Genomic DNA, 18,165 nt, shown 5'->3' with positions numbered 1-18,165 from the left:
ATAAATAATATTAAAGAATAATCATGAAAATTAAATTTACAATAGGAAGATTATATTACGTTTAATTCATATTTTATCGTGCAAATTCAAATTAAACATCATCTATTATTTGATAATATAGAGGATTCCACCAAATTAATGATTTGGTTTTAGCATTTCCTTTTATTTTTCAAATGAAAGGGAAAACACATTTTTATTCAAGTTGCCGCCTTTTTTTTTGACTGGGAATTCGAATTCAAAGTATTTTAAAGGAAATCTGAATCTTAGAGACTTTTAAGAAAAAATAAGAACTAAGGTTTGAGTCTAAATTTCTATTCAAATGCTACTCAACATTATCTTACTTCATAATTGCTACAGAAAATATGAAAAATACCACTTTCAGCATTCTAAGAAATCAGTTTAAGGCTAAAAATGGATAAGAATGTACTCTTAGCTTTCAGAAAGAACTTGTAGCTTACCACGATCAAGTTCAAGCATCTTTCTTTAAGACACCAGATTTAGGCTTCTACTTTTCATCCCTATCACGAGAATATCACGTGCAAAGCAAATCCTAAACTATTTGGAGAGCACTCACTGCTCTAGCTCTTATTATTAACCATCGTGTTGAATAGAGTTTTGGCGCAACTGAATTTGGTATTTAACTCCAGGCAAGGAGCTTTTCTCTAGAGTACGTAGATAATGTTTACAAAAACCAAACTGTTCTCAATGTTTTTCTAACCGTTTTTGGAGAAAGCTCGTTAGGTTCTACTATAAAAAGATGAAAAGTGCTAGTAGTTGAAAAGGCCTCTAAAGCCTTTAGTAATTTAGCACATGACTAAATTACCTATTTCCCTGATTTCCTGTAGGTTCCATTTTCGAAACTATGGATTCCATCTGGAAATAACAAAGTTTCACTGCTAGGTGAAAAACCTCGTTCCGCTCGTAAATATCACATCTCCCTCATGCCTTTTCTTAAATTCATTTATCTCCTTTACCAATATTTGTAAGTAGAAATGCAATATCCTCAAAAAAACTTTAGTTTCTCAGCAGAGAGTTTGTGAACTTCTGTTCAGCACAAATTTATCTTCTTTCTGATGAATAATCCACTAACCATTGATTTGGACGATGGATTCTAAATATAACAATATTTCTAAACCAAAGGAATGAAGTGAAGGATTAGTTGGCTCTCTCTACAAAAACCAAACAACTAACTTCCTTAATTTGTCCGATTCAAAAAATGTTAACAAGTTAATTGATTTTTTATTCTTTTAACATTTTTTTAATGTTTGCTAATAAAAAATATTTAAGCTTTTACTTTAAGCTTTTATTAATTTTTTTTATTACTATTTATTGTACAATTTTTACTATTAACAGGGCAATCTCCTTTCTGAATGTATTACAACTGTAACAGAGGATACAGACTGCTTTCTTTACAAAAGTCCATTGAATTTCATTTACATTTACTAATAAAAATAGAAGTTAGCATTTCTCATTTCATATCAAAAACATTTATTAAATATTATATTATTATTTACATTAATCTTGAAAAGAAAACAATCAACACCTTATTATACAATACAACCAGAAAATTGTGACTTACTAATTCTTTTAAATCATTAGGAATATTAATTTGATTTCCTTAAAAAAAAAATTGTTTTAACACAAGTACAGTAATTAATTTTTTCAACAGGATCAGCATGTATCATGTACGTAATTAAATTGATCACCAAATTTATCTTTATGCTTTTTGCGATCTAAATTATTCATCACGGCCGCTACTCTTTTCGCAGATGCCCTTAAAAAATTATTTTAAAGAAATTATTAGATCAAAAAATATGTATAGAGTTATTATAACAAATATGTATTTTATAAACTGCAGAACATACTTATTAAATATTTTTTTGGAAAGTCTTGCTTTGACGGTTTTCTTTCCAGCATTTAAATCAGTAAGGCCTGGATGTTTAACCTTTCTCTTTCTCTTTCCTCTTTCAGGCATCTTTAAATCTATTCCTATTGATGCCTGCAAATTTACTATCTACTTGAAACAGCTCATTTGTAATATCAACTAATTCATTCTATTTAAATTAGTATCCTATTTAAATTAGTAAATTAGTATTTAAATCAAATTGCCAAAACCAAAGCATTGCTCAGAACAATAAATTTGTCTTTTCAAATTTTTTAACTGAGTATGAAAGGAACAATTAAATGTTAAAACTTAAAAATAGAAAAAAAGAGGAATTATTCCTGCAAATCGGACCTCACTCTGGAATCACAGAACTAGACCACTACAAAAGTATGTGTCATCCGGGCAATCACAGTTTTGTCTTTTAAAGATTTAAAAGAAACAGGGCATATAGATACATGGCTTATTACTTTCCCTGCATTAAAAATGAAAAGAGAGAAAAATACTCACCTCTTTCAGGGAAAATTTGGCCCTGAAACTTTTGCTAATCTCGGGAAACTTAGACTAACAACTGATGTACGGACGGCGTAGGCTTACAGACCCGATACTTTTTCGCGCTTCTGCTAAAAATAACAGAAAAATTGCAACATAACTTTGTGAAGCAGGGTGCCTTGATTTCCCTCTTCACTGCGAGAGGGAAGCAAGAAGTGGCCTTTCACTAGATATTCAGAGAACTGAAGTTAATTTTAGCTAAGAAAAAGCGTTTTTGGACATATGTTCAACAAAACATTCTTCAGCTCTACCACTTTGTTTGGTTTAGAACCCCAGTTAACTCGATCAGTAAGTAACATACTCAAGTCAATACTACTATTACCAGCTCTTCTTATAGCCGCGCTAGCCATAACGACTGATATAAGATGTCCTCTGGAGGGGGAAAGGGGTCATTCCCGCAACTTTATGTAGAACATGGTCTTGAACAAGATCTATTATCCTAACTTACAATGTTACTATGTTAAGGGATGAGCAGTCTATATGAATTTTCTGCTGCAGACTGTGCACTATGTCTCTCCAAATCTCTTTCTTAAGAAAGGGAAGAGAAATTAGTATACTCTTTCCACTTTTCCTATCAACTGTAGCCAGCTGATAGACTCAGTATTCACAAGCCATTACTCCTCAGTTATCTTCTTTTTTTTAAGGCGCGTCAACATCTGTGGTTATTAGCGCCTGGAGCTTTTTCCAGTTCACTGCCGGCCTCCGCATAGTGTTCTCTCTTTAAAGATAAAACTGTCCATCACCGGATAGTGAGCTGTAAGAAGCTCCTAGGAAGAGAAAATCTAAACACCAACAGCCATATTTTGTAATGTTCTCAATTAAGACCTGTGCTCAAAAGAACCAGAGAACAGGCGTAGAAAAAAAGATCTTTATCTTTCTCGGAAAGTAAGGCTGCGCTTGTAAAAACAACTTTATCTAGGAGTCTATTTTCTCTAGGAGTCCTTGAAACGGTGCTAGTTGCCTTTTTCGACAAGGTACCATGATGGTCTCGAGGGCATAAGAGGTAACGAGTAGTTTATCAGCTGGGATATCTATTCTATTCATCATTCGAACCTGTCTTTGGTATTACAAAATGCTCCGTGTGAATCGCTCCTCAACAAATATTTGGGAAAGCGTAAGGAATTAAACAGGGCAAATAGCATAAGCACTATTTGTGTAAAAACAGAACTGAGGAGACCTCGACGTAAGACAGGAACCAGATTAAACTGAATAAATAAACTTAATGATAAACTGAATACTAGTTAATTCTAATATAAAAAAACAGGGAGGGATTATTTAATCCGCAATCTCGGCGTATATTCTGTCAGAAAGAAGAGAAAACTGCTTGTTATATTATATGCTATTTGAATGCGTTACCATCGTGAGGTTGCGGTATTTGATTCTTTGCGGCCAGTGATCATTTCACAACGAAGACTAGCAAGAAAGAACCTGGACTTTGTAAGAAGGGAGGAGACCATCTAGGAGGTGTTGCAATAAGTCTCTGACTGCAGTGCCGAGGGGAATGAGACACAACACGCAAATCAATAATAATAATTATTATAACATTCACCTTTAATTCAGCAAGGAGTTTGGGATCCTGCCATTCAGGTACGACTGGTTTAAGAGGCTGAGAAGCTACTTTTTGTTTATCTTCCTCGCTTATGACAGACCCTTTCTCATCTCTATCCACAATTAGACCATGAAAAGGGCACTGTAAAATATGTTGTATACAAATTTTTTAGAATGGGGAAAAAAATAGTCAAATATTAACTAGGCAGACAAGTTTTGCAGCTGTCGACATTTTAAAAGCGTTATTCTGAATGAAACATTTACTTAAGAACGTACCGTTGGTATCGTATCTTACGACAAATTTACTGCTCCATAGTTTTAAATTTTTTTCAATTACTTTTTCATTTTTTCAGAATCACTGCGGTATGTCTAGGAAGCAACTAGACTTTTTTTAATGAGTTCTTACTGGAAACCTTCACTAGGTTCCAGCAAAAACGTTATTTGTCAAAATATTTTGAGACCCAAGGACCCAATTTTTGTAGAGATTAGTAGCAGTTGATAAATCAACTTATTTCTTGTCGGCAAATAATTACTAATTATTTCGTTTAAATTGAACCTGTTTTAGGGGAGTAATACAATTCAATGTTAAAAACTTAACTAGATTAATTTTATTTTTTATTTCTCTTGTGATTTTAATTCTTACAATTAAAAAATATACAAAAATAAAAGCAAAGAAACCTTGATTCTATCCTTTCGAGGGCATAACTTGCCTGACGGTAGCGGCGCCATACAAGCTCTTGTTATCGGAACGTATTCTCCAGAAAATTCAATGACTCTCGTTCGGAGAGCAGATGAACCGCCTGGTACAGGTATTTCACTGAAATCTTCTAAAGTTCCTCCACACCAAAATTTGGAACCTTCACAGTTCACACTACAAACCACACAAAATTATATACCTATTAATATAATAATAATAATTAATATAATATAATAATCTTTGATTATTTATTTATATAACATGATTTAAGAACACTTTTATGTCAAAGGTTTTTTATACAGTCATTGATCTTTCCCCTTCTGAAAATGGACTTAGCTAAATTATTTTGTATAATAAAGCGAAATTAACTGAAAGGCGCCACTTACATGGTACCTTCTTACCGAAAAATATTTTATGTAACTGGTAACTTAAGGAGCTGAGTTTCAAAATAAAGGAGAACAGAAATGAAACCAATCACCCAGTTACTATAAGGAAGTTCGAGAAAGAAAAATGAGAGATTGGTTAAGTGGTTAATTTTGCAGTAAGCAGTCAATACATTTAATTTTTTGTTGACTACTTAGTCTCAGAGCAATTGCATTAGAATTAAAGAGCCAAAAAAACGAAGATGTGTGAGCTCAAAGTTTGGATAAGAAGAAATGTTGAGAAAAATCCAAATAGGGAAACATTTCAAATAATCAAGAACGATGAAAAAGTGTCCAATGATCGTGAAAATGTAAAAACAAGAGTATATTACGGCAAAATTGTTGGAGTAGGAAGTTTTTCGTCTTCCCAGTGATACAGATCTATATCAAACGGCCGTTTTGGAGCTATTTTCAATAACTCTTTTTTCCTTTCAGACATCTTTTCAAAGGACTTGATTTTTTTCTTGGTATCATCAGAGTCACAGTTTGTTTGTCTTTGTTTATCATTGAACATTTCTGATTTATCCTTTCCAAGCCCCTAAAAAATAGATTGTTACCAGTAAATATTTTATATATATATAAACATACAGTATATATATACCAGTTTATATTTATTATTATTTATACATATATATATTTGTTTCATATTCGAGGATCCCTCTCTCTCCACAAACCTTTTTAGCTTAAAATAGTAATATATAAATTAAAAAACAACTATAAATAAATCAACAAAATGTCACGTTATGGATATAAGAAGAAAGTACCGCATAATCTAACAAAAAAAATAAACTTACTAATGAATCAGAGAGGAAACCTATTTCTTCGCGTTGTTGAGATGTTTTGTCAAGTTTAGGAAGTACTACTTCTTCTAAATCACTGTCTGACGAAACCTCATTCTCATCTACAAGTGGTAAAACCTTCAGCATGTTATACTGTGTTACCAAACGATTTAGTTTCTTTTCTTGAGCTAGAGCTTGTTTCATTAATGTACTTCTGTTGTCTGTTTTATCTAAAACAATAAAAAAAGAAAACTTTACATATCAAGGATTTCAAAAAGTTAAAAAATAAACTGAATTCTTATTATCTAAAGAACAGTCCCCTTTGCCAGTTGTTGATAATAGAACTTCGGTAGTTATCTGGTAGTGATTTAAACTAAGAGAGGAACCCTTAATACATATCTCTTTAACAAAAATTCACAGTTTAAAAAGTTAAGTATAATGGTTGATTTAACTATAAAAGGGACACAAATCAGGAAGTACCTAACATTTCATTAATACTTCATTGATATCATTAAAACAATTTTAGAGTTTTAACGTTTCATTAATGTTTTTTTGAATTTATTAGTTGTCACAGACCCTTATGCTGGATGCTGGCCATTTTCATATACTCGTACTAAAGATTTGTTCAAGTAGCACACCATTTAAGTTACGATTGTAATATCTATTAACCTATAACAATCAAACTACTAATCACAGATTAAGAAGAAAAACGTTATAAAAAATAAAAATAAAAGTGATGGCTAAAGGCTTTAAAAACATTTTTTTAGAAATAATTTTGTTTATTTATTTATATGTTTATTTTTTAAATAAAAATAGTCGGTTTAAGTTCATTCATCAATTATAGTAATTGTTACTTAATGTAGTAGTCAAGCGTTAATAATAATGGGTTATAATTAATATGGGTTAACATTAAACATCATAGATTTCTTAAACTACATTCTACGTGTTCTTCCCACAATGTTGAACATTCTTAATATACAGTAGAAAAAGATAGGCATATTTTTAGGACAGCCAATAAATGATTAAAGTATTTTACTAAATTAAAGGGACTACAATAAATTACAATAGAGAAATCAATACTCATTGTTGAATAATTTACAGGCTATTAACTGTGTGTTATTTCTGTTCTGTTAGACGAACTGAAGATTCAAATTACGTATTAAAAAAGTTTTGCAAAAAAAAATTTCAAGGATAATAATATAATAACAGAGCAAAGATCACAAAAAGATTAGCTCAAAAAAGTCTGTAAGAAACTTTTTTTAAAAAGGTTGTCGAGTTAAAGAAAATTCAGAAAAATTTTAATCATCAGGGAGCGAGGAATAATACAGAGACATCTCAAATCTCAAGTTAAATATCAAGATACAAAATAATTATTTTATGTGAGAAGTTACCAAACTTATTCGAATATCCCTTCTTGTCACAAGAACAAAGTGGATCTGAATTAGAAAACTGCAATATTACTTGAAATCCTTCCCTCCAATTTTTATTGATAATTATTTAAGATAAATAAACTCTTCAGGTTTATCTAGCGGATAAACTCCATGAGTGAAGAACCTTGCGATGATATTGGAAAGAATGAGAAACAATACTGCATTTATTCACAGAGTAATTTAAATGTATACGCAAATCATTGAGAAACAATTAGCAAGGGCCCAAAATTGGGGGGGGGGGAAAATCTGAAACAATCAGATCGACAGTTAATACTGGCAAAAACTATTTGACTCGATAACCTTAACAAGCAACTTCGTTTAAAGAGTATTTCATCTACATTTATCATATAATTATACATAATTTTATCACATAATTAATAACTAACCATTGACTTTGTAGAGTAATTCTACCCAAGCTTTGATTTTTGGTAAAAAACGGTTGATTATTACAGTAAAGGCTTCTTTGGCAGCAGATAAAATATCAGAATTCTCTTCAGTCTCTTTAATTTCTATTTTTCTATCTGTAAAAGAAATGTAAAACTCTATTTTTTATGGAATTGCTATAACTAGCAATTTTAAAGTTTAAATAAATTACTTTTATCGAATTCTATTTTTACGGTGTGTCTCGGATCAATTACGCCAAACAATCGCATTTCAAAGTCACTTGAACATACTTCATTAACATTTTGCTGCGCATCCACATTGAATTCCTCTGGAGTTGGAAGCAATAAGCTGAAGCAAGATTCCAATGTAGTTACGGTTGCGTCCATTTCGAATTTCATATCTTTAATACAAAAAAAAAAATCACTAGAGGATTTACATAAGTGAATACGTTTTTTGACCAGGAATATATTAAAAAATTATTAAGTATATCCCCACCGCAAAGAAGACAAGTGACTAGACGAAGTCTTGGCTTACCATCAATTTCTAGAGTCGCTTTCTTAAGGAGTTCCTTATTTATCAGTAATGTTCTACTTTCTTTTTCTTTCTCTTCCATTCTTTTCTTTGGGTCAACAATGTCTTTAATTTCAAAGTCAACCTGAAATACAGAATGAACTTTATATAACATACAATAAACTTCTTACCTAATAAAGTATAGAAATAAGAATCTACATTTTTTGCTTTCTTCAGATACTTGTAGGCAGTATCTAATTTATAAACACTTTTTCCAAATTTAGTATGCCATTTATCAATGCAAGTAATAGCCAACTTCAGTAATTTTTGAGCAACAAGTTTTGGTGGCGGAAGAGCTTCTTCAAAAGTGTACTTCAGAAAAATACGTATATTGTCCAATAAAAGTGTTCTAAATTTATCGTTATTGCTGTAAATTAATTAAAAATATTAAACTTAACTTCCTCATCAATCCTTATAATCATACCGATAATCATATTATTGACTTTCCTAAATGCTTAATATTTCATTCAGAAACCTTCCTTGTATGAAGCACAGGAACATTCTAGGTTGAAGTGTCAGTTTAGATTTTGTCTCAAGAAATGATCTCTATAGAACGAGCAGAATACTTACGTAAATAATTCATCACATAATTGTACAACACTAAATCTAACTTCTGCATGTTTTTTCTCAAAAAGTTTAATTAATTCTTTGAATATAACTTCCACATTTTTGTCTGATAAACTGTAAAAAAAAAAAACGAACTTGAAGAAAAGGAGTAGTAAACACACTGAAAAAGACTTATAATTACATTGATTTGATTTACCTGGAAATAGTATTAATTCGCTTTAACTGATCAACATTTAAGGAATCCTTTCCAGAATGGGTTAATTTTTCTATTAATGTCTTGATTTCACGTTTTGTGTCATCATTACATTCCATTCCATAATATATACAATTTCATACGAGCAGTACCAAAACAAAAACTCAACCCTCCTAAAATGTTGCCAACAACTGAAACTTGCAATAATATTTAACCTCAACTGCTGTTATCTTAATAAAACTCCACCAGCGAAGTCACTCAAAGCAGCCACTGATGCTCTGGATACGGCTATGTACGCTTTTAATGACTGGTGCATCAGTGTAGGCATGTCTATCTCTGATAGCAAGAGCAGTGTAACCATCTTCACGAGACGTAGAAAATATAATGCGACATCCCCGGTAGTTCTCGGGAGATGCAGTCTACGACTAGAAACAGTGATGAAAACTTTGGGAATGTATTTGGATGGGAAACTCCTCTGGAGGACTCACATAGAATATCTCATAGCTAAGTGTGAACAGAGTCTGAATATTTTGAGATTTATGAATCATAAAATGTATGGAGCAGATATAAAAATATCCTTGATGTTATACCGTCAGCTAATTCGCTCCAGGATTGATTACGGCTGCTTTCTCTATGGGGATTCCGCTTCTACACATCTCCAAAAGATTGACCGCATCCAACACAAAGCCCTTCGTACATGCCTGGGCGCTCTCAACTCAACCCCCATTAACGCCTTACTAACGGAGGCAAAGGAACCTCCTTTGAAAATAAGAAGGAACCTACTAGCCTCGCGCTACATCGCTGACAGACTGCCCTTGTTGAATCAACCCGTCATTCAGAAAATAAGCAGACTAGCTCCCCGAATCCTCACCGAAAGTTATTGGTATAAAAAAAGTACACCAATTCTTGTACATCAGTTCTGGTCTCTGTCGCAATTCATGCTGTCCCTACACCGGAGTACCCATCTCCCAACATTTTCTTTTGACCTTGAGTGTACACTGGGAGCTCCAGAATGTGTCATAACTAACTTCTACCAGTATGATAAAAGTATCTCCGAATCGGCAAATAATGAATACTTATCGGCAAAACTAAATGCCAGGTTCCCAAGTGCGTACTTCCTCTACACTGATGGGTCTAAATCCCCTGAAGGGGTGGGATGTTCAGTGTATGACCCGCAAACCAACCTCAGTAGACTATATAAGTTACACCGCCATGCCTCAGTCTTTTCGGCTGAACTCACTGCCATCAATAAATGCGCAAATCTAGTGGCCTCGACAGAGGCACAAACAGTTGTCATACTTTCTGATAGCAAGAGTGTGCTCAACAAGCTTAAATGCCCCGGGCATAAAGCCGATTTCACGGTGCTCGAAACTGCCTACCTCCTGAAGAGAGCGGGTCTTAGCGGAAAGACAGTTCGATTGATATGGATTAGGGGCCACTCAGGGATAACTGGCAATGAAATTGCAGACTCTAAGGCAAAAGAGGCAATACGCCTGGAGAATCTAAAGCTCGAGAAACTGTTACCTTCAGATATAAAGAACTTCTCTAAACGTTCCTACTACAGGGCATGGTCTATAGATTACGAAAAATCAAAATATGCCAAAGGTAAATTTTACACCTCACTGCAGCCGACAATACCTAAAAAACCGTGGTACTCTGACTTCGCAGAAGGTAGAAAGTTCACTACTACTTTGATACGACTGCGCTTCAACCATAACTTCTCGCCCCACCATCTCAGCCGTATAGGAATTTCAGTCCCTCCAATTTGCTCTTGCCCTGCTGATACAATTATAGACGCCAACCACCTGATCCTCGATTGCAATAGTCACCAGGATGATAGGGACAAACTGTGGAATGCAGTCATCAAAGCGAAATGTCCACTTCCTGCCAACCTGCATACCATCCTCACAGAACCAATATTCGAAACGTATCTGGCTATTTTCCAATTCATTACCAAAAACAAAATCAAACTTTGAAAATAAAAATAAAAAAATAAAACAACAGCAACTAAAACAAAAATAACAATAGTACTCATAACACATCCCATTAAATAATACATTAGTACATCCCTGGCTAATCTGCACAGACAGGAAGCCAACAAACAAACAAACAAAAAAAAAAAAAAAAAAAAAAAGTAGTAAAATTTTCATGAAGATTACAATGGTTGCAGACATTACAGATACCTTAACAACGCAAATTGCTATAATTATTATATCGTTTCGTTAAAGAGGATTTATGGTTTAAAATTCCTAAAAATATTCAACCGTATCCTTTAGAGATTAGACAATTTTAAATTATTTTGTTTTGCAGAAACTATTACTAGTTTTCACTGGAAATATTTGTTTAAAAACCCCGCGGTCCGAAAAAGTGGGTTTTAGAAAATATGGATATCCGAAAATGAGTATCAGTCTAATATCTCAAAAAATAAAAATAGCAGGTAGCTGAAATTTTATATTAAGATAAGGACCAGTGAACCTGACTGCAACCTAACGATCAAAATTCCTCAATCATAAGTCTCACTTTGCTAAGCAGATTATATAGGTGTGTTAAAATGTTTTTGTAAATCAATCCCATCCCTCTCCCAGAAGTGCTATCAATCTGATTTTCTTCATTGTAGCATCCTCTGTAAAAACCTAAGCTAAATATTAATTCTAAACTTGGTGTAAGTTTTTGTTTTTGAGTGATGACGGATACAAACACACACAGACCCAAACCCATATATTCACAGACCAATTGGCCAAAACCATTTTTCGGTTTTAGAGAATCCTGAAGAAATTTTCAGTGAAAACATAGTAGAGGAAGAGAAAGTATGTAAATAAATAAAAGTGATAAATTCTAATTTTTAAATTAAAATAAGTAAAAGTGAAATGCAAAAGTGCATGCTTATATCATCTAGCGGCTGAAATTAATGTTTTAATAAAACTGAAATTGTTTAGGCTATGAGCTTCTGTAAACCGCCCATAGATAGCACGGGCATGAACTTTCGACAACTAATATGGATGAATAATTATTTCAATTTTAACAGATAGAAAGGAATAGTCAAAATATGTACATATTTTATATTTTTATAAAATATTATTTAATTTAATTATCATTTAATCTTTCTTACGTGAAATATAATTTGATTTTTAATGATAGTACAATTATTTGGATTCCCACGCGTAGATCCCGTGTTCGAATCCAGTTGCTAGCCCTTGACTTTCTCTTCCCAGGAGCTTCTTAAGCTCACTGTCCGGTGATAGACATTGTTGTTTGTCCAACAGTGTCCGGAGACCGGCAAGGCACTGAAAAAAGCTCCGGGCTCCAATAACCTCAGATTTGACGCGCCTTAAATTCAAAAAATAGTATTTTTTTGTTCGGGTAAATATACAGAAAGAGGTTTATCTATAAATCCAATGTAGCTCAGAATTTACTGCAGATTTTCAGTTTCGAATGTATTTGCATGAACATATTGTAGAAGATTCTCTTTTACTGTAGTTGGACGTAGATAGATACATGTAGGTGATAGTTTAACTAACTAAAGTTTAACAGTTTAGATACGCTAAACCCAACTAGTTACACCTACCAACTATGTCTACAGATCTCAAGTAAAACTTGAAAGTTAGAGGTGCCACAGAAATTGTTACTATAATGGGTTGTCTTCCGAGACACCAAGACGTGAATGAATATGTTTGCGGCTTTTTGATGTACCACAATAAATTTCATTTATTTAGCTTATTTTCATTCATTTATAAGCATCTTATCATGTCCTTATTTATTTGAAGGAACTAAATCTGTAAAGAAAATTTATCATTAATAATTGTACACTGGAGTAAGAGAAAGTTGGGTGTTCAAACCAGATTCAAGCAAAATTGGAGTCGTTCGCAATATGTACCCTTACAAGCAGTAAAAGATTGTTGTTTACAATGCATGGCGACAAAGCAGGCAGTCTAAAGTCTACAAACTGCGTTTTGAAGTAGCAGTGTACACAAAGCTAATGTGAGGTAAGATTAATCGAGAGGTTATTTTATGTTTTTTTAGTAAAAACTATAGTTATGTTTCTATTCCATGGTGTAAGTGCTTTATTGAAATTCTTCCACGCAACAGTTTTTAATCTTTTAAATTTAGATGAATGTTAAAAAATGTCTATCTATATGTAACAGCTACGCTGCGAAATTTGTGAACGTGTGTTTTGCTGCAGTCAACACTTAGCCAGCCACCGAGTTACCCATAAAATTCAAATCCAATTGCCCAAATCTCATCAACCAATTGTAGCGGTACAATCCAAAGTAAACGTTAGAAAAAGGAAATCTGTTCGAACCGATGTGAGTTTTAGAAAGATAGAGCAGACCGAAATTAGCGAACCCACACAAAGGAAATTTTTAACACCAGTGGTACGGTAAGTGAGTGAATGTTTGTGAGCATAGATCTCAAAAACTTGCTAATCCGTTGGGTACCAGTTCATTTATAACAAAATTTCAAAATATTCGCTAATCGGGAGAGTGAAATTTTTGTTCTTTTATTTTGTTAACTCAGTATACTTCTTGAAACACATTTAAATTTAATTGCCAACATCTAGACTCATCATTACCTGAAGCGCGATAGTTGACGAGCGGTTAGAGGCAGGCCCGCAGAGCTGTGTTTGTATTGTGGTACTTAATGGGTTCGTTTCCAGGTCTAAGCCTTTGATTTCATTTTAATGTTTAATATAAAAAATTTATATTAAAATAATTTTTGCTATAAATAGAATATTTGTCGCCTTCGATCATGATCTACACCTAATTTAGTAGTTGGACTTCCAAGTCTGCCTGAAAAAATAGGCATCATTTGGTTAAATGTTTACCTGAGATTTGGTTTTTTTTATATATATGTGTGTTCGTTCATAAAGAAAATCGTGCCCTTTTCCTGATAAAATAATACAAAATTGGAAAATTGATGCAGTAAAGGGCCTCTACCAGTTGGTTGATTTTGACCTAAATCTGGTTTTCAGATTTACTTGTACCCTACCATTGGTCTAAATTTGTTAAAATGCAACCTGGTAGTACAACAAAATCAAATTGATAGTTTTCAAAATTGACAACTCTAGTGAGGCTATTTTATATATGTTATATCATTGCTCTGATTGTGTTTCGAGCTTGAAATCAAATTTTTTATTAACTGTTTCTTCTGGTGGTTACGAGTGGGGAATGTGGCGTTTAATTTGTTTTGTTTAGGATTATTTTTTACAAAAATTCGAAAGAAGTCTGAATTTATTAACAATTAAAATGATTACATAAGCAATATTCAGATATCTTCCGGCGACGCTTGCAAGCAGTTGTGTCTTCTGATTTTTGTGAGTTATTATGATAATTTGTTTTAGTTTATATTGTATATTGTATGAAGACTTGAAATAAAAAAAATAAATAAATAAAATATACAGATATCTAATCAAGTGTAACCTAATATACTTGATGCATTAATACTTTGCAACTTTGATCAGTGTCAATTTTAAGACTGAAGATGAACTTTTAGTTCGAAAAGTTTCACCTATGTAAAAAAGCATTCATGCTTTCTAAAATTTATAGTCTCAGTTAATAGTGTATAACATTATTATTTTATTATTATTATTTATTATTTTTAACTAAGGAGCTGTAACATCTGAGGTAATTGGCGTCCGGTGCCTTTTTCAATGCACTCCCATCACTGGAGAGTGATCTAGAAGTTGCTGGTAGAAAGAGAACAACTTAGGGATGGCAGATAAAACCGAATTCGGTATTTCTGGCTAGGAATCCAGTGCACTAACCACTGGGCTAATCCTATTCCTGTTTGCATGTTATTATTTCCAATTTTTTATGTTCATTTCATGTATCAGGTCTAGGAGTGTTCGAACAACTACTATCTGTGACCGAAAAAGCAAACGACCCACTGGTAATTTAGTTTGTTCATATTATGCTAACTTAAAGTTGACTCTAGGGGGTGGTTCAATAAAAATTCATTCTGCATGCACAGAGCTGTCTTGTTTCAGGAAGAGTGCTCCTTTGAAGACCAAATCGCTGGCGAGCCCATTTTTAACTCAGATCTATTTGAAATAATGATCTGGTGCTCTACAAATGCTCCATTCTTACTTTTTAATGAATAACTTATCTAACAAACTTCCAATTTATAAAATCAAAATTTTTCTATTGAAAAATAAAGTACCGATTGACAGTAGGCCTCATATTTTATTTTACTGAACCACCTTCTGAGTGTTTAATAATATAGTTACCACTAAATCTTTTTGTACCTTGTTCAGTAGAACTGATTCAGTTGCAAAATGAAGACTGCCTGATTTCCAGTACGCCAGTTAACTCTAGCGACAGTTCACTTTACCTCACACCTCACTCCTCACAATCGACAAACAACATCAAGTGCAAACAGTCGGCCACGCTCAGCAATACCCTCACTAAAATAAGGTACAATTGCTTGCTTCTAGAAATTAGTCGAATAATTTCAAGTATTGCTTCTAATAGATGTTGATAAGATGGTCAAATCACCTCTGGTCAGCAGTTCATGCAGTTAGTGTTGCAGTTTGTTTTTCTACCTACCATTAAAAGCAGCAGACAGCAGCCCTTATAAGATAAAATGGCTAGCTCAAATGATTTTTTTTTTTAAATCCTTGATTATTGGAGTGTCACAGACATATCGTACACTACATTCGGATCAAAGTAAGTTATACAAGAGTAGTTATGACTGGCATTGGTTTATTGTCATTGGCAGTTACAGGGGGTGAGCTCAACACTCTTAACTGCAGAATTTGGCTCCACGTGTTTTGATACTGAGACCAGGTTTACAATTTAAACCTGTTGTTCATGTTTGTAAAGTAACAGATTTCCTACTCTGTTTGTTTCATGATCATTCATTTGTTATTGGTCTGTCTTATGCGGATAGAATTTTGCATTGAATGCAACTCTATATTAAACGGATGAAAGGTTCATGTTTGTTTGTTTAAATTTCTTGGCCCGTAGCTCTATTAACAAATTGCTTTTTATTTATGCTAACTAGTTTTAGAGTGTAAATTCAGCACCTTGGTATTATTGCAGTTACAGAAAAATCCTGCTACTTAAAAACATTGAGGATAAAAGCGTCGCTTCCAGTCTGTACTACACTTTGCCAGAAAACTCAAACCACAATCAATTCAGTGAGGACATCAGTCAGGCTATTAACAGTATTTCATTTTTTTTGTTTTCGTTTTTAAATATATAAAATAGAACTTAATCTTTTTTTAAAAAACTGGGTTGCAGGTGATAGAGAAGGAAGTAATATGTTGGAGGTACAGTACTATTCATTTTGGCCTGGACAGTTTAACGCGGCCATTTTACTCAAAGTACTAGCTACTAACTGTGCACAGAAATCGCCCCCAATTACCTAGTACCCTGCGCCACTGTATTTACTTAAACTGTGGTACAGTTTTTAACACTGTGTAAATGACTTGTTGAAGACAAATGTTTAGGTTGTTCTTGGTAGTGAACTATTATTTAAATGTAATTTCTAATATAATTTTCGTTCTGTAAATGTTGATATTGAGCTTCTATTTAAAAATATAAACATAAGATATTTATTACATACATTTAATTGTTTAAAATTTATAACTAAATCATCTTACTCTAATTTTTATTTTACCCTTTAATCAGGTATTATAGTGAAGAGTTTCGAATAGAAGTATTACAAGAAATACAAGTTTGAGGTCCCTTAAGTTAGAAAAAGTGGTTTTAGAAAACTGTTGCTTTTTTTTTTTTTGTAGATGTGTTCTCACATAATTCAAAAACTGAAATTATACGTTCAAATCTGATATTTCTTTTCAACCAAATACAGTTTTACTTAATCGATTTTTATTTTTGAACTAATATGTTCAAATTTTGATCTGCAAGAAGTTGGTTGACTGGAAGTGTAATTACTTGAAAGTTTTTAAGTTAGTAAGCAAATATACCCATTGAAGCAGGCGCAGAGTGGTACATTTCATAAAATGATGATTGGCTGGCATTTCCATATTTTTGCATCTCCGCTCTGTTGCTTTCTTGATCACTATTATCCACCAAGCACTAGTTTCGTCTTGAGGAAACAATTACCCCAGCCATATCCGCGGCATCCGGTCACCGTCAAGGTCAAGATACGCTTGATGATCACAAAAATCAAGGTTGATCTTATGCTTTTCTTTGAATTTACATTAAAAGATTTCTAAATAACTTGGATGTTTAAATAGTAATGCCAATAAAAGTGCATTTCCTTGGACTTCTTAAGAGTAAGTACTTAAAGCCGAATTTTTTTAGGTTTAATGTGAATATCTGATTTTTATTTGCAACGTTGGATACAAATAGGAGAGAAACTATTGGATGGCAATTGAAATTCGTCGTATAATTTCTTATCGCTCAATATCAGTTAAACTGAATCTTTGCTCACAGGCTGTAAAAGGCCCATGAATAGTTTATTATTGGGTGGTGAACATTCCTCGATACCATAATCGCTTTGAATTACTAATCGTTAACGATCTTATTCTTAACCAATCAACAATTTAAAATCCCATAAAGAATAGAATGGAAACTAGCAGAAATTGACACACAATTTGATTTTTAAATAGTTTTTTAACTTGTAAAAGTAATAACTGAATATTGAATGTTTACAAGAAAATATTTGATTTCTGGCCCTTCCAATTGGCGAAAAATAAGTTTTTAGCTAATGCTGAGCGTGAATGTTACTATAGAGTAATCATCGTAAGAAGTTGAAATTCTGTGTACCGTTTGGTAACATTCATTTCCAATGCTATGAATCAATTTAAAATCCGTCAACCTCATTGCGATATTTACCCGAATTTTATCTCTCAGCTAATCTTATCTTGACAAATGGCTCCCACGATTTTCTTTAGGCTTCTCCAAGTAACATTCACCAATTAAGTGCCAAATTAGCCAATTTACTCTGCACACTCTGTAAATATTAAATTTCAAGCTTGAAGAGAATCGACAATTCGAAAGTGCGACTTTGAGGACTAGCTGTGAGTTTTTCAATTAAATCTTTCGAATTTTCGGATGGAAGATGTAGGAGCTGATAATGAATTTCGAAGTTTTTTTTTTTTTTCATAATTCTACCTGTAAATTACAACTTCACTACCCTTCCTTTAACTAGAGGGGTGGACTTAGTATGATTTCAAAC

At 32.9% G+C, this 18,165-nt stretch overlaps 2 protein-coding genes across 10 annotated transcripts; one reads left to right on the top strand and one right to left on the bottom strand.

The window, feature by feature from the left end:
- Window positions 1-1,288: 1,288 nt before the first annotated feature.
- LOC141456677 (UV-stimulated scaffold protein A-like) lies at window positions 1,289-9,294 on the bottom strand. Its single transcript, XM_074132857.1, has 12 exons — window positions 9,028-9,294; window positions 8,835-8,945; window positions 8,424-8,631; window positions 8,229-8,349; window positions 7,906-8,094; window positions 7,697-7,831; window positions 5,896-6,110; window positions 5,434-5,639; window positions 4,661-4,853; window positions 3,984-4,124; window positions 1,866-1,999; window positions 1,289-1,774 (listed from the first exon to the last, which is right to left on the bottom strand). The coding sequence occupies exons 1-12, from the start codon at window positions 9,141-9,143 to the stop codon at window positions 1,672-1,674; spliced, it is 1,872 nt and encodes a 623-aa protein (XP_073988958.1). The 5' UTR covers window positions 9,144-9,294; the 3' UTR covers window positions 1,289-1,671.
- A 20-nt stretch (window positions 9,295-9,314) lies between these two features.
- LOC141456719 (uncharacterized) lies at window positions 9,315-16,588 on the top strand. Of its 9 annotated transcripts, none has more exons than XR_012459930.1 (6): window positions 9,315-12,521; window positions 12,789-13,007; window positions 13,167-13,402; window positions 14,217-14,335; window positions 14,855-14,910; window positions 15,275-15,439. XR_012459930.1 is itself a non-coding variant. In XM_074132985.1 (6 exons), the coding sequence occupies exons 1-6, from the start codon at window positions 13,059-13,061 to the stop codon at window positions 16,388-16,390; spliced, it is 708 nt and encodes a 235-aa protein (XP_073989086.1). In that variant the 5' UTR covers window positions 12,965-13,058; the 3' UTR covers window positions 16,391-16,588. The 9 variants fall into 9 exon arrangements, 4 of the variants coding, with proteins under 4 accessions (XP_073989086.1, XP_073989080.1, XP_073989095.1 ...); XM_074132985.1 differs by lacking the exons at window positions 9,315-12,521; window positions 14,217-14,335 and adding exons at window positions 16,062-16,171; window positions 16,263-16,588 and having other exon boundaries at window positions 12,965-13,076; window positions 15,275-15,434; XM_074132979.1 differs by lacking the exons at window positions 9,315-12,521; window positions 14,217-14,335 and adding exons at window positions 16,062-16,186; window positions 16,263-16,588 and having other exon boundaries at window positions 12,966-13,076; window positions 15,278-15,434.
- The last annotated feature ends 1,577 nt before the right edge of the window (window positions 16,589-18,165 follow it).

This window comes from Rhodnius prolixus, unplaced genomic scaffold (assembly GCF_049639745.1).
Source record: "Rhodnius prolixus isolate KJV_2025 unplaced genomic scaffold, Rpr scaffold_1, whole genome shotgun sequence".
NCBI lineage: Eukaryota > Metazoa > Arthropoda > Insecta > Hemiptera > Reduviidae > Rhodnius > Rhodnius prolixus.
This window is presented reverse-complemented; position numbering and strand designations above follow the sequence as displayed.

What these genes read in the sequence shown, in the direction of transcription:
- LOC141456719 (XM_074132970.1), top strand. An exon ending in TTTTTAACACCAGTGGTACG is followed by an intron (nt 13,403 to 14,854) that starts GTAAGTGAGTGA and finishes TTCATGTATCAG; the next exon opens with GTCTAGGAGTGTTCGAACAA. An exon ending in CATCAGTCAGGCTATTAACA is followed by an intron (nt 16,187 to 16,262) that starts GTATTTCATTTT and finishes ACTGGGTTGCAG; the next exon opens with GTGATAGAGAAGGAAGTAAT.
- LOC141456677 (XM_074132857.1), bottom strand. Translation starts at nt 9,143, where the DNA reads ATGGAATGTAATGATGACACAAAACGTGAAATCAAGACATTAATAGAA. An exon ending in CTCGAAAGGATAGAATCAAG is followed by an intron (nt 4,125 to 4,660) that starts GTTTCTTTGCTT and finishes CATATTTTACAG; the next exon opens with TGCCCTTTTCATGGTCTAAT. An exon ending in AACTCCTTGCTGAATTAAAG is followed by an intron (nt 2,000 to 3,983) that starts GTGAATGTTATA and finishes GTAAATTTGCAG; the next exon opens with GCATCAATAGGAATAGATTT.